Source organism: Piliocolobus tephrosceles, chromosome 7 (assembly GCF_002776525.5).
Source record: "Piliocolobus tephrosceles isolate RC106 chromosome 7, ASM277652v3, whole genome shotgun sequence".
Taxonomy (NCBI): Eukaryota; Metazoa; Chordata; class Mammalia; order Primates; family Cercopithecidae; genus Piliocolobus; species Piliocolobus tephrosceles.
In genome coordinates this window covers 23559853-23582877 of record NC_045440.1, presented here as the reverse complement: position 1 = coordinate 23582877, position 23025 = coordinate 23559853, and the positions used below count along the sequence as shown (strand labels likewise).

At 42.9% G+C, this 23025-nt stretch overlaps 1 protein-coding gene across 2 annotated transcripts in view; it reads right to left on the bottom strand.

Annotated features, from left to right (window-relative positions):
• The window catches only part of DOCK5 (dedicator of cytokinesis 5), a 240537-nt gene that overhangs the window by 47687 nt on the left and 169825 nt on the right, over positions 1 to 23025 (bottom strand). For both annotated transcript variants that reach the window (XM_023216751.3, XM_023216752.3), the window contains exons 24-31: positions 22281 to 22351; positions 21580 to 21686; positions 18507 to 18643; positions 12633 to 12728; positions 7982 to 8080; positions 3885 to 3979; positions 2330 to 2408; positions 33 to 133 (exon numbers count right to left, since the gene is read on the bottom strand). In XM_023216751.3, coding sequence (XP_023072519.1) covers positions 33 to 133; positions 2330 to 2408; positions 3885 to 3979; positions 7982 to 8080; positions 12633 to 12728; positions 18507 to 18643; positions 21580 to 21686; positions 22281 to 22351 — 785 coding nt within the window. The remainder of the gene's footprint in view (positions 1 to 32; positions 134 to 2329; positions 2409 to 3884; positions 3980 to 7981; positions 8081 to 12632; positions 12729 to 18506; positions 18644 to 21579; positions 21687 to 22280; positions 22352 to 23025) is intronic.

Below are 23025 nucleotides of genomic sequence, written 5' to 3'. Positions count from 1 at the left end.
CTTCCCGATCTTAACTTTAAAAGGACACTTACTTTTTAACAATTTTGTTGCGCTTGGCTTGTGAGAAGGTTTCAAGCTGAAGGAACTCATGGGTGAGAAATGCTACTGCCAAATGGAAGTAATTGTTCCAGAGCTGCTCAAAATTAATTGTGTGGGTAAAAGGAAATGAAAAATAACATTAATAAGGGTCATAATAAAACAATGTCACATGGTAAAGTCATTAACTAGGGATTAATGAAAGAACAAAATACACTCTACAAGATTTCTTTTTCTTGGGTGTTGATTCTTCAATTCTAAGTTTTGAGACTTAATGTTAAGCTTTTTAAAAAAATTTAAACTATTATATTTTTCTTTACTCCTGGGATAAAGGAAAGCTGCTGCCAAGAAGTACCTCTATTTATAGTACGTAGTTTGGCACTATGTTTCAAAAGCCCTACAAGTTTGCAAAACTTTTGAACTAGTAAACACTTTTAGGACTTTATCCTGATGAAATAACCACAAATTTTTTTTTTTTTTTTTTTTTTTTTAGCTGGAGTCTCGCTCTGTCACCCAGGCTGGAGTGCAAGTGCAGTGTGCAATCTCAGCTCACTGCAACCTCCACCTCCCAGGTTCAAGTGTTCTGTCTCAGCCTCCTGAGTATCTGGGATTACAGGTGTGCACCACCAAGCCTGGCTAATTTTTGTATGGTTAGTAGAGATGAGATTTTGCCACGTTGGCCAGGCTGGTCTTGAACTCCTGACCTCGGGTGATCTGCCCACCTTGGCCTCCCAAAATGCTGGGACTATGGGCATGAGCCATTGCGCCTGGCCAACCATGAATATTTTTAAAAATTTAAAGCAAGGAAGTCCATCACAGTGTTATTTAATATAACAGAAAATGGAAACAATCTAAATGTTCATAAGAAGAATTTGGTTAAATATACCATAGACCAGGCATAGAAAAGACAGTATTCAGTCATTAAAAATAAGAAAATATTCGACATTATTGAAAAAAAATCATAGATCATTGAAAAAGGAAAATAGATTAACAGGGTACCAAAGAACTGCACAGCTCAATTCCATTTTGGCAAATATACATATACATACATACAATATATATTCATCTATATGCATATGCATCTCTGTGTGTGTGTGTGTGTGTGTATACTTTCCTCTACTTATGAGTTTCAACTTTTAAAGTTCTGAGGCAGGAAAACAGGGTCTGGAGGCAGGGCACTGAAGCCCAGTTCACACTGATTTCCTAGAACTGAATCAAAAGGAAAACTCCACCTCTCCACACCCAAGTAACAAAAGGATCAGAGGCTACCCCTTTGCACTGTGTGGCAGATGAAAAATTCAAAGTACCTCTGATTGGTCCCCTCCTGCAACTGGTGGGAGGGTCAAACTGGTCACAGGCTACTCTTTCATTTGCATAGGGTGTAACCAAGTAACCAATGGGAAACTTCTAGAGGGTATTTAAACGCCAGAAAATTCTGTAACCAGTGCTCTTGAGCCGCTTGCTTGAGCCCACTCCCCCTCTGTGGAGTGTACTTTCATTTCAATAAATCTGGCTTTTATTGCTTCATTCTTTCATTGCTTTGTTTGTGCATTTTGTTCAAAATGCCAAGAATCTGGACAATTTGTAGTCAAGGACCTCCACTGATAACAGTTCCACAGATACACACAAAGACAAAGAACACAGAAAGCACATCACCCAAAAATGCAGAGTGCCCTGGAAGGTGAGCTCCAGGAGAGTAAGGAACTTATCTGCCTTCACCAGGGAAATATCCCTGTGCCCTGTACATATAAGTACTCTAACATTTGCTAAAATGGATGAATGGACACATGAATGAATGAATGAATGAATGAGGGAAGGAAGATAGAGTTAGTGATCATCCGTTTTACAATTCCTTTGGACTTTCAACAAACTGTGCATAAGAACTATTCTTTAGAACCAAACTCATTTGTAGGTAGGAGAGTTACCTGTGTGCTTATTTGTAGCCATGTGTGTCTACGTGCATTTGTGTAAATACACAAAGGGTCAACTCCAAATGTTTACAGTGACAAGGAGGACTATTTGTAGTTTTGATCTTTTACTATTACTCTTTAAGACTTTTTTTTTATTTTTATTTTTTTAACAGATGTTACCTTTATAGAAAAAAGAAACAACACCTATTTTATTGTGTTTGGAGGACAGTGTGACAGGCATATGTGCTTTAGGAAATGAAAAAACGCAGGAAAACCTTTTTCATGTGAAAATGGTGAAATCTGAGGGGACACTTTCCAAATTCATATAGTTCTCTTGCCATGGCCAAGAATTCCAGAAGCATATAGGTGAGTCACATGCCTACCTGAAGTTCAAAGCTTGCCTGATCCATGAAGAATCTTGTGAGAACTTCAGCAAACTGATTTATAGCACGGAGAAAAACCCTGAGGAAGGAAAATACCAGGTAAAGGCAACTGTATGTCCTTTGAAACTTTTCCCCAACTATGTTAAAAACTTAACCAAACCAAACCTGAACTTGGCATCTTAAGACCTCACAATCTAACAGTGTCCTTGTAGACCAACAGCACAATGCCATCCACGGATGGGGCACAGGAGCTCAGTTTACAGAACTAACAAGAAGAGTCACTCAGGGCCACATCCCAATTTAGGTAACTGAAGGTAGATCTGAGACTGCAAACCAGGACTCTTAAGCCTCAGAGCAGGGTAATATAGATTCTATTATGATGTTTCTGTTTAAGCTTAGGGTTTCTGGAGAAATTTTTAAAAATCCAATCTGTACATAGCAGGGAAGGCTTCTGCTAATCAGGTATTAGAGTAGAATTACTCCGAATTGGATATCCTGTAGAGTTAACAATAATGCTTACAATAATGGTTTGCTTTATTTATCTCATTAAATTCTAACACTTTTAACATAATGTATATTCAGTTCATTTCACTTTTGTTCAACAAGTATCTATTGTGGGCCAGCAACTGCAAGGCACAGGCTCAGGTCTGTGTTGAAAGACACAGTTTCTGATCTTAAGAAATTTACAGCTTGGTCGGGGAAATTAACAACATGTACATCTATTATCCAACATAGAATCTAAAAACAATTCTATGAGGTTTGAATGGAGTATGGAAAATCAAGGAAGAAGAGAGGATATCCAGCTCAGAAAGGCTTCATCTGGAGGTGACTCTTGAGAAGAACCTTATAGAATGGCCGGAACGCTGACAGCTGGAGGTTATGGGGAAGGCACTGCTGGTGGAAGACTGGTGTCAGGCAGAGCAGACCATGTGTGCAGGGACTGGGCAGAGGCCAGTTTGGTCGGAGTACGGGTAGCATACACAGGGATGTAGCAGAAGCGACTAGTTAGTTTGGCACTGTGTATCACAAGTCCTGTAATTTCGCCAAACTTTTGAACTAGTAAATTATTTTAAGAGTGTATCCTGATAAAATAACCACGGATATCTTAAATATGTAAAGCAAGGAAGGCCATCACAGTGCTATTTCACATAATAGAAAATGGAAAGAATCTAAATGTTCATAAGAAGAATCTGGTTAAATACATCATGGACAGATCATAGAACAGACAGTATCAGGTGAACCCTGAATGTCAGGATGACACAGGCCATGTGGAGCCACGGAAAGGTGTAGTGGAGAGTTGAGGATGACAATTACCGTGAGAGCACTGAAGAGACGATGCTAGAGAAGGGAGTAGAGAGCCCGAGGTGGAGCAAAGGCAATTACCCTGGGAAAATCAAGATCATGAGCACATAAATTAGGACCTCTGGAGCAGGAAGATTCTCACTTTACAGATGATGGATTTGAGGCAAAGGGATTTAAAGACACTTCCCAAAGTTCACACAGCAGCCTCAGGTATTCAGACAAATGCCTCAGGGCCAGCCACTGGCTGTCTCACCTGTTCTGAGTCATATTCATCACCATCCAATCTTTGGCATAGACATTTTTTCCAATCAGGTCTTTGAACATGATAAAAGTTTCCATGAGGAAGTCCTGCGGAGAACAGAGGAGTGGTTGGGGGAAAACTGGGTTACATTCATAGTCTTTATTCTGGCGTGTACACAAGCAGAACCACAACCTCAGAACAGGATGTTCCTAGTGCCACAGTAACAGCCCATCTTTCAATGGTTTTAGGAATAACAAAGCATTCTTGCAGCTAGCTATGATGCGATTTGATTTTTATATTGTAGGACCCTATAAGGAAGATGAGGACAAAAAGAATCATCCACATTTTACAAATGGTACAACTGAGACTGAGGAAAACTAAAGGACTTGCTTAACCGCATTGAAAGTAGGAAGGAGGGTCGGGTGTGGTGGCTTCCACCTGTAATCTCAGCACTTTGGGAGGCTGAGGTGGGCAGATCATAAGGTCAGGAGTTTGAGACCAGCCTGGCCAACTTGGTGAAATCCCATCTCTATTAAAAATACAAAAATTTGCCGGGCTAGGTGGCGTATGCCTGTAGTGCCAGCTACTTGGAAGGCTGAGGCAGGAGTACTGCTTGAACCAGGGAGGCAGAGGTTGCAGTGAGCTGAGATTGTGCCATTGCACTCCAGCCTGCATAGCAGAGTGAGACTTCGTCTCAAAAAAAAAAAAAAAAAAAAACCAAAAGAAAATGGGAAGGAGAAGAGTTGGATGAGAACTTGGGGCTATGGACCCCAAGTTTGTAATCCTTCTCTCTCTTGTACTCTGCTACCACAGGTTGTCAGAATGTGTCTCATGCACTGAAACATAATCCACCAACAATTGTGGGGAAATGGATACTTTTAACAGAGTTCAGTTCAATTCTCCTTTATTATGGTCAGAACAGGACACAGTGATACACACGAGAAGCACAATCACGATTCTTCCTGCGCCAGGGACGTTATCATGTGCAGCCTGGAAGAAGGGTCCTAAACGGTCCTTCAAAAGGGATCATAACAGTGGCTGGTGATGACTAATAACTCATCACTTAAGCATACATAGCTCTTCTGCTCCAAAGGGGGCTGTGAGCAAAACCTAATTCAAAAACAGAACAATCAGAGTTGAAATCAAAGCTAAAATGTTTTGAAGGCATTTTTATTAGTTAGCTAAATTTAGACCTTTTCCACTGCGATTCCTGAAAGTCCTGTCCAGTTTCTCTGGCACTAACCTACACAGTCCCGCCTGGACACTTGCCTGTTGTGCAGTAGTAAGAACACAGTATGTGAGAGGCAGGAGGAGGTCCAGGTCCATTGCTAACCATATTTTTCTGAGACGCTGGTCAAGCTGGGTAACTTCCTATACTTTGGATGCTCAACGGCATGGGGAGTGACTCTCTCTGGCCAGCAAGTGTGTGTGTGCAACTGTGGATTTTCCCCTGGTTTTATGGTGAGTTAGACATATCCACCCTCAATTCTGAAATCCTAGACGTAGTTAATGAATTCAAATTCGTTTCCTCATATATTTATTTACTTATTTATTTATTTGGAGATGGAGTCTTGCTTTGTCGCCTGGGCTGGAGTGCAGTGGCACAATCTCGACTCACTGCAACCTCCACCTCATGGTTTCAAGAGATTCTGCTGCCTCAGTTACCCCAGTAGCTGAGATTACAGGTGTCTGCCACCACCCTTGGCTAATTTTTTAAATTTTATTTTTAGTAGAGATAGGGTTTCACCACGTGGGCCAGGCTGGTCTCGAACTCCTGACTTCCAGCCAGTGATCCACCTGCCTCGGCCTCCCAAAGTGCTGAGACTACAGGTATGAGTCACCACATCTGGCCTCATAATATATTTTAAGCGCTTCCACCAATTTATTAGCCATTCTGTTAACTTTTCTTTTAAATCCGTAAGAATTCATGGTTTGTGAAGCAAGGATTCAATTTAGATACTTGTTCTTTGCTTCAGACACAGACTTTCCATTTAACTCCTGGAAATCTAAATTAATGAGACAGCATGATAAAGGAAACTCACAGGGAATCCCAAAGCCTGGTTTTATCCACCACTTCCCAAGGGCCTTCATGCGGTTCACTCAGAAGGCAGCGTGAGGGACTAAAAGGCCACTGGAAGGCAAAGGCCTAGCTGTGCACCATAACTTGGCCCCTGGGGACTACATTCAGGCAAGTTCCCTCATTTCCTCAGGCCTTAGTTCCCCCGTGGGGATAATGATCCTCTTCTAATTACATAATATAGCTGGAGGAGCTCACCATCATGCTGGTAAACAGGAGGTACGCCCCTTTTTTTCTTACTTAACAAAGGAGCCAAATTGTCAGGGTTTGAATTTAAAACTTCCCTATTTTGCCTGCTTTCTGAAGGAAATTTGCAACAAAAATCCCTAAAATTTGTATTGTTAACTTTACTTTATATAGCAATAATAATACGATGACTGTCACAAACAGCTAGTCCTCATAGGCATTAGCTACATGCCAACCTGCACGAAGCTGGGCATTTCCCACACACGGAGCCAAGCAACACTTAATTAACCCTCAAGGTGGGTACTATCTTGCAGATGAGAAAACTGAAGCTCAGTGAGGTTCAACAGCTTGCCCCAAATTGCATACAAGGAAGTGGAATGGTCAGAATTCAAACTCAGAGCTGGGTGTTCTAAAGCAGGTGCTACACCACCTGCCTGTAGAGAACACATGTCTACCGTTGGCCTTCCCCCTCCCCTCCTCTCCTCTCATCCTCGTCCTCTTGTGCCTGGTCTCCATAGGCACGTCTACGTATTGCTACGGTTCCTATGCCATGCTGCCTGCCACAATGTGGCCCAAGCAAAGGCTCATGGAGACCTTCAGCTCAAGCCACGTGGTCTAACATGGATTTGAGAGTCCACCATTGGGCCAATGAATACTAACAAACAGCACTTTCCCTCCGATTCCTTGTATGTTTGTCCATCATGTGGGCATGGCAGAAGGGTGGGTAATGGGCAAGGAGGGAGCTGCGAATCCATGGGGGCACTGGCCTCCTAGTCAGCATGCCAGAGGCAGAAAGTGGAAAATCTAGAACAAAGAGACTGGAATATGCACAGATGATGGGAAGGTATCCAAAGACTAGTGTCAACATGACACCAGTGTGCTAATCCAGCGGCACATCCTGTCCACTGCTCTGCAAAGTCTAACAGCGCCTTCATGGACATCTGAAGGGCCACTAACAATCCCCTGAAGGGAAGGTACAGAGAAGCCACAGCCAGAGGCCTAACTCAGCCTCTTAGGTGAGGGCTTCATAGCAACTATGAGAACAATTTTCCTGCTTAAAACAATAGAGAACAAAATATTTTCATCTGAAGATAACTTACAAATGCTGTAAAGCAGGAGTCCCAACCTTTTTGGCACCAGGTTTCAGGAAAGACAATTTTCCCATGAATGGGGGCAGGAATGGTTTTGGGATGAAACTGTTCCACCTCAGATCATCAGGCACTGGTGAGATTCACATAAGGAGCAGGCAACCTAGATTCCTCGCATGTGCAGTTCACAACAGGATTCAGCCCCTATGAGAATCTAATGCCTCTGCTGATCTGACAGGAGGTGGATATCAGAAGTTAATGCTCGCTGGCCCACTGCTCACGTCCTGCTGTGAGGCCAGGTTCCTAAAAGGCCATGGACAGGTTGTAAAGGGCAGGGATTACCTCTTTTTGTTGCCCTCTCCAAAATGATGGTATCAACCACATCTTAGGAGACTTTGCACACCCCTCCCTTCTAAAATCCTTGCCATGACATGAGTAGTTACTGTACCATGTATGAAATCCTGTTTTCAGAGCAAAAAACATCTCCCAAATGTTGCTAAATAAGGGCTGTCTCTAAATCCAAGAAAGATTAAGGTGTGTGATAACCTCTTGGTATATGTGTTGTACTCTTTTTCAAATCCTATCAAAGAGAGAAAGTAGGAATTAGCTCTCTCCTTTCTGTAACCACTGTGGACAGCCACACAGCACTGGAGGTGGGTGGGAAGAGAAGCCTGGACTCCTGATGCACAGCTTCAGCCATTTTTTTAAACCAAATATAGGAAGTCTTCAGGTTACCAGGACCAGTAAAGGCAACTTACAATGATGTCTTGTCTGGTTTTGAAAGTGCTGATGTAGTGGCTATAGTGGCTGTCGTCCATTTGCTGCAGGATGGCAATCATGCAAGCCACAAAACTCCCCTGGAAGGAAAAGGAAAGCACAAATCCAAGACTCCTTAGACCACCAACTGACAAAAACACGATGTGAGCCGCATGAACTTGGCTTTTTCCACGCAACGAGCCATGCAGGTACCCCACCACACTGGAAACACGCTGCAATCTATAGGTCCAAAGGCCACGTGCTTTGCAGTTTCTGCTTCAAACTACCTCCTTCCAGGTATGAGTGAAGGACTCCCATTAACAGCTATGAAGTGGGGAATCCTATAGACAGGACACCTCAATGAGATTACCAGTGAAGATGTAGTAACTTGTGGGGCTTTGGGTTTCTGGCTGAGACAGAGCTGTAGCATAGAATTCGATGGAGAAATGTCCGAAATACTTAGATTAGTTAAACAAATCTTAACAGGGAGGAAGGCTAGCAGGAAAAGAGGTGGCAACACTGAGCATGGAGGAGAGGAGGGCAAGGGATGATGATGAAAACTCCCTGCTAGAATACCTGTGATATGGTTTGGCTGTGTCGCCACCCAAATCTCATCTTGAATTGTAGTTCCCATTATCCCCATGTGTTGTGGGAGGTAACTTAATGGTGGGAACGGTTACACTCATGCTAGTCTCGTGATAGTGAGTTCTCACGAGATCTGATGGTTTTACAAGGGAGTTTTCCCCCTTTTGCTTAGCATTTCTGGCTGCTGCCATGTGAAGAAGGATATGTTTGCTTCCTCTTCTGCCACGATTGTAAGTTTCCTGAGGTCTCCCCAGCCATGGTGAACTGTGAGTCAATTAAACCTCTTTCCTTGATAAACTACTCAGATTTATCAACTACCCAGTCTCAGGTATGTTTCTATTAGCAGCAAGAGAACGGACTAATACCACCTGATATCACTTCTCCAACTCCAGAGCCCATCGGCCAGTTGTTCCAATATACTACCCACATGAATTGTGACCCTGACTTGAAAATAAAAAATTAGTAACTAGATGATTAATTAACATTGCTTCCGTTTGTGAGTTCGGGAATTACATATTCAAGGTGCTATCCCCTGGACCAAAAAAATGTGAATTATAGACTTAGTTTTATAGAAAGGGAGTAAATATCCAGGGGTGCTAACCTCCTGTATTCATGCAGTTATGAAAATAACACAAAGGAATTTAGCACAGGAGAGATGAACATACAGCTGTTTCTAAAACAGAGAGAAAGTTTCCCCAAGCAGAACAACGAAAGACTGTCTGTGTCTATCTCTTACTGAATGCATTCCTTAGACTGTTTCTTTTGTTTTAAGAAGTTTATATTTTAGGCCTGGTGGCATGGTTCACACCTGTAATCCCAGCACTTTGGGAGGCCAAGGCAAGCGGATCACTTGAGTTCAGGAGTTTGAGACCAAATTGGCCAACATGGTGAAACCCCATCTCTACTAAAAATACAAAAATCAGCCGGGCATGGCAGCAGGCACCCATAATCCCAGCTACTTGGGAGGCAGAAGCAGGAAAATTGCTTGAACTTGGGAGGCAGAGATGCAGTGAGCCGAGATTGCACTACTGCACTCCAGCCTGGGTGACAACCAGAGCCTGTCTCAAAAAAACAAGGTTTATTTTTTCAATTACAAAGCAGTGTAAATTTATTGTACTAAGGCCTTTGACATATATATTGCCAAATTATCATATAGCTTGTTTTCCCAACGGTGTCTACACAATTTGTTTCTCCAAGATCTTGCCTATTCTGGGTATTAGAGGTTTACTTAATCTCACTTCGCATTTTCATTTCCTTTTCTCTAAATTAAACAGTCTGTCCATGAACTTTTTGGCCATTTAGCTTTCTCATGTTGCTGTTTGCACCCATTCTTTACTCATTTTTCTATTAAAACAAGATCTTTGCTTAGTGGCTTATAATAGCTTTTGTATATTAAGTTTATTAACCACCTGTCACCTATGTTACAAAAATTTTTAAAGTTTGGGGCTAGACTTTAAATTTGCATATATATACACACACACACACACACACACATATATCTTCATATATAGGGATTTTAAATTTTATTTAAAATAAATAGGAAAATAGATTTTTTCTTGTATTTTAACTATAAAAATCCATGAATCCTGTTCCTCCTCAAATCAGTTATCTATTATTTTATTCTAGCGCTTTATAATGTAATTTTTAAAAATTGAATACTTCATTCTATCTGACATTTATTTTGTGGGTATAGCATGAAGTTGAACAAATTTTTTCCAAATTGTTAAGTAATTTTCTTTTTCTTTGTTTGAGACGGGGTCTCATTCTGTCACCCAGGCTACAGTGCAGTGGCGATCATGGCTGACTGTAGCCTCGACTTCCCCGGGGCTCAAGCAATCCTCACATCTCAGCCTCCTGAGTAGTTGGGATTACAGGCGCATGTCACCATGGCTGGCTAATTTTTGTGTATTTTTTTTTTTTGAAACAGGGTCTTGCAATGTTTCTCAGGCTGGTCTCCAAGTCCTGGGCTCAAGCGATCTGCTAGGTTCAGCCTCCTGAAGTGCTGGGATCACAGGCATGAGCCACTGCTCCCAGCCCCAAATTGTTAACTAATGTTCTAAACAAGGTTTACTAAAAACCTTCATTTTCTCTTTTGAAAGGTAACGAAATATTCATACAATCCAAAATCTCCTTTTCACTTATCATGGTTCTGTTCTGCTGATATGTGTCCTCTAAGTCTGACGGGCAAGCTCTCCATTATTACATTTATTATTATTATTATTTTTTTTACGAGACGGAGTCTTGCTCTGTCACCAGGCTGGAGCGCAGTGGTGCGATCTCAGCTCACTACAATCTCCGCCTCCCGGGTTCAAGTGATTCCCCCTGCCTCAGCCTCCCAAGTAGTTGGGACTACAGACGTGCATCACCACAACTGGCTAATTTTTTTTTTTCTTTTTATTTTAGTAGAGACGGGGTTTCACCATATTGGCCAGGGTGGTCTTGATCTCCTGACCTCGTGATCTGCCCACCTCAGTCTCCCAAAGTGCTGAGATTACAGGCATGAGCCACCATGCCAGGCCTCGTAATTATTTCTATTTGGCTATTTATTTGTAACTAGTACTTATTCTTACTCTGATATTTTTGTGACTAAATTAAATAGAATTTCTCATTTATGATCTCTAAATAGCTTCTGTTGTTCAAGAACAGGCATTAAATATCATTTATTTTAAAACAGGTTAGAGGCTGGGTGCAGTGGCTCATACCTGTAATCCCAGCACTTTAGGATGCTAAGGCGAGTGGATCATTTGAGGTCAGGAGTTCAAGACTAGCCCGGCCAACATGGCAAAACCTCGTCTCTACTAAAAATACAAAAATCAGCTGGGTGTCAGGGCACATACTTGTAACCCCAGCTACTTGGGAGGCTGAGGTAGGACAATCACTTGAACCTGGGAGGTGGAGGCTGCAGTGAGCGACCTCTACAAAAAAATTAAAAGTTAGCCAGGCATGGCGGCATGTGCCTGTAGTCCCAGCTGCTTAGGAGGATGGGACAGGAGGCTTGCTTAGACTCAGGAGATTGAGGCTGCAGTGAGCTGTGAAGAACCTGTCTCTATTTAGAAAAACAAAAGGTATTTAATTTCAACAAAAGGTATTCAATTCCTAATCATCTTATTTAAAGCTGTGACTCCCCCACCCTCACCTCCCTTAACCTGCTAATTTTTTTTCCTCTATAGCACCTGTTGTCTCCTAACACTACGTAGTTTATTTTGCTGTAACTGCTGTCATTATTGCTGGAATGTCAGCTCCTCAAAGGCACTGATTTTTCTGTTGTGTTCATGGATATATCTTCAGTGTCCAGAGCAGTGCCTGTTTTACAACAGTTTTTACATACCTATTTGTAAAATAAATGAATTTTTTTAATCTGACAGGAATTTGGAATAATTCTTGTCCTATGTCCTCTAATTAAAATCTAACCGTAGCTTTTAATATAGCAAGTAAAAGATGCTTCACTTTAATGACGACACCACTGAGTCTTTCCACAGCTACCCCTGGTCTCTATCATAGTTGTTACCTGGCATCTATTTAGATAGAGTACACAGAAAACAAGAGGCCAGAGCAACACTGGCTTTTCCACAAGCATGCTGACCAAAATGTTTGGTTTTGTTCCTTGAATCAAAGGGGCTGGGTGGTTGATACTGGATCATTTTCTTTCTTTCTTTTCAAGGCAGGATATTGCTCTGTTGTCCAGGCTGGAGTGCAGTGACACAATCACAGCTCACTGCAGCCTCAACGTCCCACGTTCAAGTGATCCTTCCACCTTAGCCTCCTGAGATCAGGGTGCCAGCATGGTACCTGCTCCACAGGCACAGGCACACGCCACCACCACACCCAGCTAATTTTTTAAATTTTTTGTAGAGATGGGGTCTCACTATATTGCCTAGGCTGGGTTATTTTCTCTCAATAGAAAATCCATGTCAGAATCAAGATCTGCTCAAGGTTATAACCAATAACCCATGATGTGAGAGGCCCATGTGAAGAACAGCCTCAAGCCACTTGCCCCGAAGGCTTCCCGATAGGCCGTGGGGACAGAGAAGCAGCAGCAGCCGTGGGATCCACCAAAGAGATACTCACGATGTGGGGAGACTGCCGGCTCATCCCAATCACTGTCCGGTTGATCCTTCTCAGCAGCCGTTCCATTATAAGCTGAATGTGCATTGCAGTAGCGCCCTGTGGGAACACAGGATTTGATTCCATTCCTTCTGACTCAGTTTCACTTTTCTTAAGGGAACTTCAGATAGATGAGTTTTGTCTGTAAATCTCTTTCTGGCTCTTCTCTACAAAGCAATCTCTTGTCCAAAAGTGGGAAATGGTCTCAGAATAGTACAAAACTTTATGAAGAAAATAATTGAAAATGATCAGTCGTAACATTTAAAAGATGAATGTGGGTGTGCAGGGACGAGTGCCTTCCTACTCACTCAGATCGCTCAGGTTCACTGAGAGCTCACTGTGGCCACTGACTCAACAAATAGTTTTGGGGGACCCCCATTAGCAGGATGTATTCTGTTCTGAGGTTGAGCAGATTAGAATTGCCCAGGTCAATTAGGCACATGTGTGGGACATTAAAGGCAAAAATACAAAGCTCTTACCACCTTCTGTGTTGTAGGGGGCAAAAAAACAAGAAATTCAAGTCAAGGGAATTGTGATGGAGTAAATGTTTGTGTCTCCTCCAAATTCATATGTGAAGCCCTAGCCCCCATCGTGATGGTATCAGGAGATGGGACTCTTGAGTTGTAATGAAGGTTAGATGAGGTCATGAGGGTGGGGACCTGGACTGATGGGATGAACATGCTTTTAGTAAATGAGATATCACAGATATCCATCTCTCTCTCCACCATGTAAGCACACAGCAAGAAGGCAGCTGTCTGCAAGCCGGGAAGAAAGACCTCACCAAAACTTAACCATGCTGGCACCCTGATCTCAGACACTCAGTGTCCAGAACTGTGAGAAAATAAATGTCTGTTGTTTAAGCCACGCGGTCTGTGGTATTTTGTTATGGAAGGCTGACTGAGCAGACTAATGCAAGGATGATTTTGTATTCTGACTCTGTCATGTGTGACTGTGAGCAATTATTCAACTTCGCTGAGCTTGCAGTTTTCATAGCTGCAAAAGGGAGACAGTAACAGTTTTCTTATAGGAATTAGTAGGGCTATTGTAGTCATCAAGTGTGCTGAATAAATGTGTATTCCTTCTTCCACCTTCTTTCCTTTTTTTTTAGCTAGATATTACACTCATTTGGCTCCGACTTACCCATATGCAACTTGACTTTTCATAGCCTCTATCTGTCCTTGCTTTATGATATTTTGAAATTGCTGCTTAATGCTTCAAATAACTAAATCATTGTTATATATATATATATATATATTGCTTCTTAACATTTTTATTAATTTTTACAACTTTAACTGGCAAAAACAGTACTTATCCAGCATGTACAACATGAAGATTTGATACACGTAATCATGTAATGGTTTCCATGGTCAAATGAACACATCCATTGCCACCTGTGCCATACATTAGATTCTCAGAACTTGCTCATCCTACAACTGACACTTTCTACCCTTTGACCAACATCTCCCCCTCCTGCCCCCTAATGCCCTGAAGCCCCTGGTAAAGAATGTTCTACTTTCTGCTTCTAGAAGTCTAACTTTGTTAGATTCCACATAGAAGCCAGATCAGGATGGCTACAGGAATTTTTTTCATTTCAATAGTTTTTGGGGTACAAGTGGTTTCTGGTTACATGGATGAGTTCTTTATTGGTGATTCTGAGATTTTCGTGCACCCATCACCCAAGCAGTGTACACTGTACCCAATGTGTAGTCTTTTATCCCTCACTCACCTCCTAGCTTTTCCCCAGAAAGTTCAGCAAGTCCATTGTATCACTCTTATTTTTTTTTTTTTTTTTTTTTTTTGAGACAGAGTCTCGCTCTGTCACCCAGGCTGGAGTGCAGTGGCGTGATCTCGGCTCACTGCAAGCTCCGCCTCCTGGGTTCACGCCATTCTCCTGCCTCAGCTTCCCGAGTAGCTGGGACTACAGGCGCCCACCACCACGCCCGGCTAATTTTTTGTATTTTTAGTAGAGACGGGGTTTCACCATGTTAGTCAGGATGGTCTCGATCTCCTGACCTTGTGATCCACCCGCCTCGGCCTCCCAAAGTGCTGGGATTACAGGCGTGAGCCACCGTGCCTGGACGTATTGTATCACTCTTAAGCCTTTGCAGTCTCATAGCTTAGCTCCCACTTGTAAGTGAGAACATGTAATATTTGATTTTCCATTCTTGAGTTACTTCACTTAGAATAATGGCCTCCATCTCCACCTAAGTTATTGCAAAAGACATTATTTTGTTCCTTTTTATGAGTGAGTAGTATTCCATGATGCATATATACCACACTTTATCCACTCATTGGTCAATGGGCACTTAGGTAGGTTTCATATCTTTGCTATTGCAAATTGTGCTGCTATAAACATGCACATGCATGTGTCTTTTTCATATAATGACTTATTTTCCTTTGGGTAGATGCCCAGGAGTGGGATTGCTGGATTGAATGGTAGTTCTACTCTTAGTTCTTTAAGCAATCTCTATACTGTTTTTCACAGTTGTTGTACTAATTTACAACTGTTACAGCAGTGTAACAGTGTTCCCTTTTCACCACACCCATACCAACATCTATTGTTTTTTGATTTCTTAATTATGGTATGGCTATATATATTTTTATTACAGTATCACGTATTTCAGGTCCACCCTCCCTCTCTGCTTCCCTCTGTCCCTTCCTTCTTCTCTCCCTCCTTCACTTTTTATTAGTCATTTACTCGTTTCCAATTTCCCTGAATGAAAGTGATTCATAAAATCAGCCTCTCCAGGAGATGCTGTTTTCACTCTATTTACATAGCATTTCCTTAGTGTGGACCTAAATAGTTGTGCAGGTCACATGCTGTGCCCTGTGGGGAGGTATGAAACGAATAAGGCTCCTTTGAGCCTTTAGAGATTTCTATTGTGGAGGTGGGGGTGAGTGGCACATAATTTTTTTTTTTTTGAGACGGAGTCTCACTCTGTTGCCCAGGCTGGAGGGCAGTGGTGTGATCTTGGCTCACAGCAACCTCTGTCTCCTGGGTTCAAGTGATTCTCCTGCCTCAGCCTCCTGAATAGCTGGGGTTACAGGTGCGCACCACCAAGCCCAGCTAATTTTTGTATTTTTAGTAGAGATGGGGTTTTACCATGTTGGTCAGGCTGGTCTCGAACTCCTGATCTCGTGATCCACCTGTCTCGGCCTCCCAAAGTGCTGGGATTACAGGTGTGAGCCACTGCACCCGGCCAGGACATACATTTAAATAAGTATAACACAAGGATCCCCTAGAAGGTGGGCTCCTGGGGGTAGAGTGCTTGCTTCTCTAGTTCACTGCCACAGTCCTAGCTGATCCCAGTGCCTGGAGCATAAGAGCAGCTTCCCCAAAATTTGTGAGCCGCATTCATAACTCAGTGTACAAAGTGATAAAATCCTCAAAAGAAACTCAAGGGGAACATGAAAAGAATGAGTAGAATTTGGCAGGACCACACCAGAGACAACTTCACAGAGGCGCTTACTGCAGCTGGACTTGAAAGAATGAGGACGATTCCAAAACAGAGCTGTAGGGAGAGGAGGGAATCTTGCAATGTTTAAAAAAATAAAACAAAAGGCAGGAAGAACAAATGTCAGTAATCAGAGCTTTAAATTAAGGAGATGAGAGGACAAGGGAAGAGATATTGAGCTAATGCACGTATTTCAAAATGTAAATGGAGGAAAAAAAAGTACCACCATGATGGACAAAAATGATTGAACTTACTACTTTACCAGAGCTCCAAGATCAATAATTTTGACTGTCTCTGCTCATCACAGGGAACATAATACTGGAAAGACCAAAATAAAAAGCTAATTTAAATATCCTTGCACAGGATTGAAATACATTCAAGTCATTTCCAAAGAGTCTTTCTGGGTGGTGAGAAGGTTGGTAGAGATGTTATGTATTAAAAAGTAGGGTCAGAAGTGGAAGAGACCAAAGAGATCATCTAGAACAATTCCTACATACAACAGACTGGACTAGGAAACTGAGGCACTGAGATATTTGCCTAAGGACAAATAGCTACAGAGTGGTAATACTGGGACTAGAATCCAATGCTCCGATTCTTGTGTTTCACATTAACTGTGGATCATAAACATATGATTTCTAGAACACTGGATCCCTGGCTAAACCAATGTGTCAGACACATTGTTGCCAAATGTATAGGGCGTGGAGCTTTACTGTATTATTTTAAGGAATTACTGAGTTATAAGAGTTACTTTTTAAAAAGTATTGTGTTTATGACATGATTGGTCACATTTATGATTTTGGTGCAAAGTCCCTGGTTACGAACAAAATCTCCAACTGTTTTGGGAAAACGTATTCCATTTTATAATGTGGTTTCTATAAACATACTTAATTTAAAAAGGGGAAATGATCTATAATGAATAAATATCAAGTAAGCAGTGCAAAGAGTAAGTGGACTACAGGGGCTTAGGGAAGTGGAGGGACAGAGATTGGGGGAGTAGCTAGAGATGGCAATGGTACCCTCACATACTTCTGAGGCTGCAGCATGGATTCACAGAAGTGTAGACATCCCAGTGCAAACCATGAGCAGGAGAAAAGGTGGGCTGTGTTCAAACGGTGGTGGACCCTGACAGGTGAACTAACAGTTTGGCTATGGGAAAAGGTGTAGTATTCTTATCCTTTGGTAGAACAAAATCCCAAGATACTGGAAAGATAAAGAGTTTAGGTGAAGACAAAGAGTGGTTTTCCTGTTCTGCGGGAACACCTGTGCCACGAAACCACCACAGACGTGGTGAGTGTAATTTGCGGCAAGATACCTTTTTTTTCTCAGCCCTCAACTGTTCGAGGGAACACATTCTGCAAAGTTCTCCAGCTTCCTGTGTGGGGGCTCTGCTAGGCCTATGGGCTGTACTATTTCTAAGACATGGTGAATCCAGACAGGTTCAGCCCTGTGTTTTCTTTTTTTTTTGAGATGGAGTCTCACTCTGTTGCCCAGGCTGGAGTGCAGTTGCACAATCTTGGCTTACTGCAACCTCTGCCTTCCAGGTTCAAGGGATTCTCCTGCCTTGGCCTCCCAAGTGCCTGGGATTACAGGCGTGGGTTACCATGCCCAGCTAATTTTGGTATTTTTAGTAGAGATGGGGTTTCACCGTGTTAGCCAGGTTGGTTTCGATCTCCTGACCTTGTGATCCGCCCACCTTGGCCTCCCAAAGTGCTGGGATTACAGGCATGAGCCACTGCGCCTGGCCTTAGCCCTATGTTTTCAAGAGGGATGGGGGCCAGGTCACAGAGAAAACGCAAGATGAGAAAACATCATTTCCACTAGGTTCCAGAAAAAGCATCAATGTCCAAGAGGACATGGAAATGAGAACTTCTCAGCAGCTCAGAAATATCAGGTTGTTAGGCATCAGAAGATAAGAAGGAAGAGGTTTCCGCATAAAAACAGAAAGGCCTTTGATTCTTTATTTATTAATTATTATTATTATTATTATTTTTTTAGAGAGACAAAGTCTTATTAAGTTGCCCAGGCTGGTCGGTCTTGAACTCCTGGGCTCAAGTGATCCTCCTGACTTGGCCTCCCAAAGTGCTGGGATTACAGGTCTGAGCCACTATGCCCAGCCAGGTCTTTGATTCTTAAGAATAGTCACAGGGATCTCAATAGTGGGCACACTGGGCAAGCCAGGAAAATCAGCCTGCGGAAGGCCCCAGCAGTAATCTGACTTTGCACTGGAGGCTCTGGCCTCCCTAATCATCTCTAAAATGGGCACAGCCTGCCCTAACACCTGAGTTGGAAACTACCTGAGAATAAGAAGGCCATGGAGTCACTCCTGTCTGGTGCAAAGGGGCCAGTGTGAGCTCCGTGCAGCATCAGTGATGACTCAACTCACCACATCCTTCCTGTCCAGCACCTCCAGGATATTGCTCAGAAGCTGTGAGCTTGCCTCGTGGTCGGGCTTGCTGGAGTTGTCATCTAACTGGCCACTGAGCTGGTCCGTCAGCAGCGGCAGCAGCACTTCTCTGCACTCTGAGAAGGGAAACACAAACAGCTCACACACAGCAGTGCCACCTCCTTAACTGCCTGTCTCCTTCCTGCAACTCTCTCCAGTACCAGTAGCTCTAAGCTCTGCATCAGCCCTGCAGGAATGCAGCCCCTCCAGCTCACCCAGGAACACCTGGTTTTAGGTGTGGAACTCTACTCTTGTTCAGTTTGCAGATGAATGAATTAAAAAAAAAAAAAAGAACTTCACCTTTGCAACTGGATTATACAAACTAAGAAAATGACCCTTCCCACAGGTAAAGGTGGGAACTTAGCAAAATGTTTAAATTATTTAACAATTTCTCTAGCTTTTAAAAATGCCAACCTAATACATGAAATTGAGGTCATATGAAACAAATAAAACCAAACAAGTTATAGATTTTTTTTTCAAAATTTTTTTCACCTAATGGAGAAAACGTACTGAAAGAAGTTCCTATAAATACTAAGCTTCCCTAGTACATTTCAATGACATTCTGCTCATGTCTGTGCAGGCGTGTGGATTTCAGAAAGTAAGATATGACATATTATGTCTTCTGAGATCTTTGCTATTGTAACACATTTTATAATGAATTCAGGTACTCTGAATGCTACAGAAATGACTGTTAACAGCGATCACACTCTAATTAGAACTATTGAGTGCATGCTTGCTCTTCTGCTCAAACACCTTATCCTTACTATCTCAATTACCTTTTCTGTATCCTTAAAAACTTATCAAAGCATATTAAAATGTTTAGTAATAATTTACTTTGGTAATAAATGTTTTCTACTTAAGAGCATTCACTAGCTTTTGGCAGGCATTATCTCTACCTCCAATTGTGTCTTAGGAACATTTGCAATTTCTAAGTGCAAATTCATAGGGTCAGAAAATATCAGAGCCCGAGGAGTCTACTGATATGATCTAGTTCAAGTCCTTCTTTCCACAGAACTGGAAGCTGAGACTTGTAGAAGGCCACTCATTTGTCCAGTTACATAACCAGCCAGGGACAAGGCCAGGAAGGCTCTCCCACCAATGATCCACTCAATTCCAACGTTGAAGAGTCCTGCTGGTCTTCAGATCTCCAGACAATATACGTACATAACGTGAGGTCACCTTCTGTGAGCCCCTGACCACGGAGACCAAAAGAAGTCTCCGCAGCTGCCTCACTCTAGCAAGTCTGGAGTTTATTGGGAAGGCCCAGGTGTTGGACCTCCTGTTTAATACCAGCTTTGGGACAGAACTACTTGGTGGCTATTTCCTAGACTCTACTTACAAAGTGAAAAGTATTTTATCAGTGTAAGAGTTTTTTCCCTCCATGCCCCACTCCTCCCCCAGTAGAATACTAGTCATCTGGCTTCTACCAGCCTACCCCCTAAAGAAAAAGCTTGGCCAGGTGCGGTGGCTCACGCCTAAAATCCCAGCACTTTGGGAGGCCAAGGCAAGTGGATCGCCTGAGGTCAGGAGTTTGAGACCAGTTGGCCAACATGGTGAAACCCTGGCTCTACTAAAATTACAAAAAAAAAAATTAGCCGGGTATGGTGGCACACACCTGTAGTCCCAGCTACTTGGGAGGCTGAGGCAGGAGAATCGCTTGAACCAGGGAAGTAGAGGTTGCAGTGACTCAAGATTGTGCCACTGCACTCCAGCCTGGGCAACAGAGCGAGACTCCATCTCAAAAAAAAGGAAAGAAAAGAAAAGGCTTGCTTTATCATGTCTGCCAATTTCCCTGGTGTAAATCCTTCCACCATGGTCAATTTCCAGCTACTAATGTGATATCACTGAACATGGGGTTGAGAAGGGATGCATATAACCAGTTCTCCTGTGGGATCCAGCACATTGCTGCTTCCCTATCCCCTGGTTTTTAAGGTCATGCAGTAAGTATAGGTTAAAGAAGAATTTCTTTTAAAAAGGTCATCTTTTTCCTACTTGCTTGTTACTTCCTGAGGTTCCTGTTGTAAGACAAAACTCTCTAATTAATGAACCTCTTGCAGATTGTTCTCATTAAAGATTAAAGAACACATGATTTTGCTCTTTCAGGAACTGTTGGAAATACTGAGCTTACTTTAGAATCTCCTTAAAACTGCTCTCCGAGGAGGTCCTTACATACCAGCAAACAACTGGCAAGGATACTAATGACATTTTTTTCTTTTTTTTTTTTTTTTTTGAGATGGAGTCTTCCTCTGTCGCCCAGGCTGGAGTGCAGTAGGCCGGATCTCAGCTCACTGCAAGCTCCGCCTCCCGGGTTTACGCCATTCTCCTGCCTCAGCCTCCCGAGTAGCTGGGACTACAGGCGCCTGCCACCTCGCCTGGCTAGTTCTTTTTTGTATTTTTTAGTAGAGACAGGGTTTCACCATGTTAGCCAGGGTGGTCTCAATCTCCTGACCTTGTGATCCACCCGCCTCGGCCTCCCAAAGTGCTGGGATTACAGGCTTGAGCCACTGGGCCCGGCCAATATTTTTTAAAAAGAGGTCAAGTGCTGACTGGCACGGTGGCTCACACCTGTCATCCCAGCACTCTGGGAGGCCGAGTTGGGCAGATCACTTGAGGTCAGGAGTTTGAGGCTGGCCTGGCCAACACGGTGAAACCCCATCTTTACCAAAAATATTAAAAAAAAAAAAAATTAGCTGGGTGTGGTGGTGTGCATTTGTAATCCCAGCTACTCAGGAAGCTGAGGCAGGAGAATCACTTGAACCTGGGAGGGGGAGGTTGCAGTGAGCCAAGATGGCGCCACTACACTCCAGTCTAGAAAAGAGAGCAAGACTCCGTCTTAAAACAAAAAAAAAACAAAGCTCAAGTGTTAGCTGCAGAAATGGGGCTGGCATTTCAGCACACAGCAGTTTGTTTTAATCCTTTGAGATGGAGTCGTGCTCTGTCACCCAGGCTGGAGTGCAGCGGTACAATCCCGGGTCACTGTGACCTCATGCAGCAATTTTTAAAAGAGACTTACCTGACTGTCGAAAAAGAGCACTCTCTACTATCTTGGTCATGCAGTTAAGTTTCTGCCGAACCAGCTGGTTGTCAGGAATGCTTTGAATGAATTTGCAGAAGAGCACACTGGAAGAGAAACCACAGGGTTAGGAGTGTCTTCGTTCTGCCAAGTTGAAGGCATCATTATAAACTTTTCTCCTCCACTCTGAGCTTTGGGCATGGAGAGATTTACATGGAAAACTACAAAATGACCTGAGAGTTTATGACATGGCAGCAAGGGAGATTTTATCCTCACTTACTGGAGGGCTCTGCCTTAGAGCTGAGTATTTACATTGCCAAAGAACACCCTTGTCCATCATTGCTTTCCAGTCTCGCCTTTGTGAAAATGGCTTTCTTGGCTAACTCCACTCTCATGTTGATTGCAGTCTGACTTTGCACTGCTGGGATACGTAGGGGTAGGGCTGGAAGCACGTCATTATACACTATCTTTTGTAGTCGATTTCATGTCTGCACATCTTGTTTTCCCAGAGAAAGTGCAAACCTCTCTCAGGGCAGGTTTTGGTTGTTCTTTTGCATCTTCCACAGAACTGAGCACCAAAAGGTATTCAGTTAATACTTCTTAGAAAAATAAAAGCCAGATGTAGCAGCCCAGGCTCCAGCCAAGCAGGGAAGCTGTTTCTCTGTTAGAGTTAAGGAACAAAATTTTGTTTGGCTATTTACCTGAGCTCAACAGGATCAAATACAAGTTTGACGTCATTAATTATGCTAGGAAGGTACTTCAAAGCTGCCCCCTGTAAGAAAAACACCAAAGGCAAACTCAGTTGCCAGGCAAGACAAATACAACATTTACTGCTTCATCCCAGGAAGAAAAGGTTATGCTTGGAACTTAAATAGGGAACTGCATACAGATGCCCTTACAATAAAAAGGAAAGCTGGCATTGGTCTACACGATCTCCTAAAATGCTTTTCCTGAAGAGGCAAGGGGATACAGCTTTCTGGTTTCTACTGCCAGCAGGCTCTCTCCACTTGGAGTTCATTTCTCTGCCCTAAGGAGGTGGTTAAATTTTTTTTTTTTTTTTTTTGAGACGGAGTCTCGCTCTGTCGCCCAGGCAGGAGTACAGTGGCGCCATCTCGGCTCACTGCAAGCTCCGCCTCCCGGGTTCACGCCATTCTTCTGCCTCAGCCTCCCAAGTAGCTGGGAATACAGACACCCGCCATCATGCCCAGCTAATTTTTTTGTATTTTTAGTAGAGACAGGGTTTCACCATGTTAGCCAGGATGATCTCGATCTCCTGACCTCATGATCCGCCCGCCTCGGCCACCCAAAGTGCTGGGATTACAGGCGTGAGCGACCGCGCCCGGCCAGGAGGTGGTTAAATTCTTGAAGTCTCTCTCACAACGTGGCCATAAAGAGCAAAAAGTAAATATTAATAGTAAAGTTCACATTTGAGTTTTCAGGGATTAT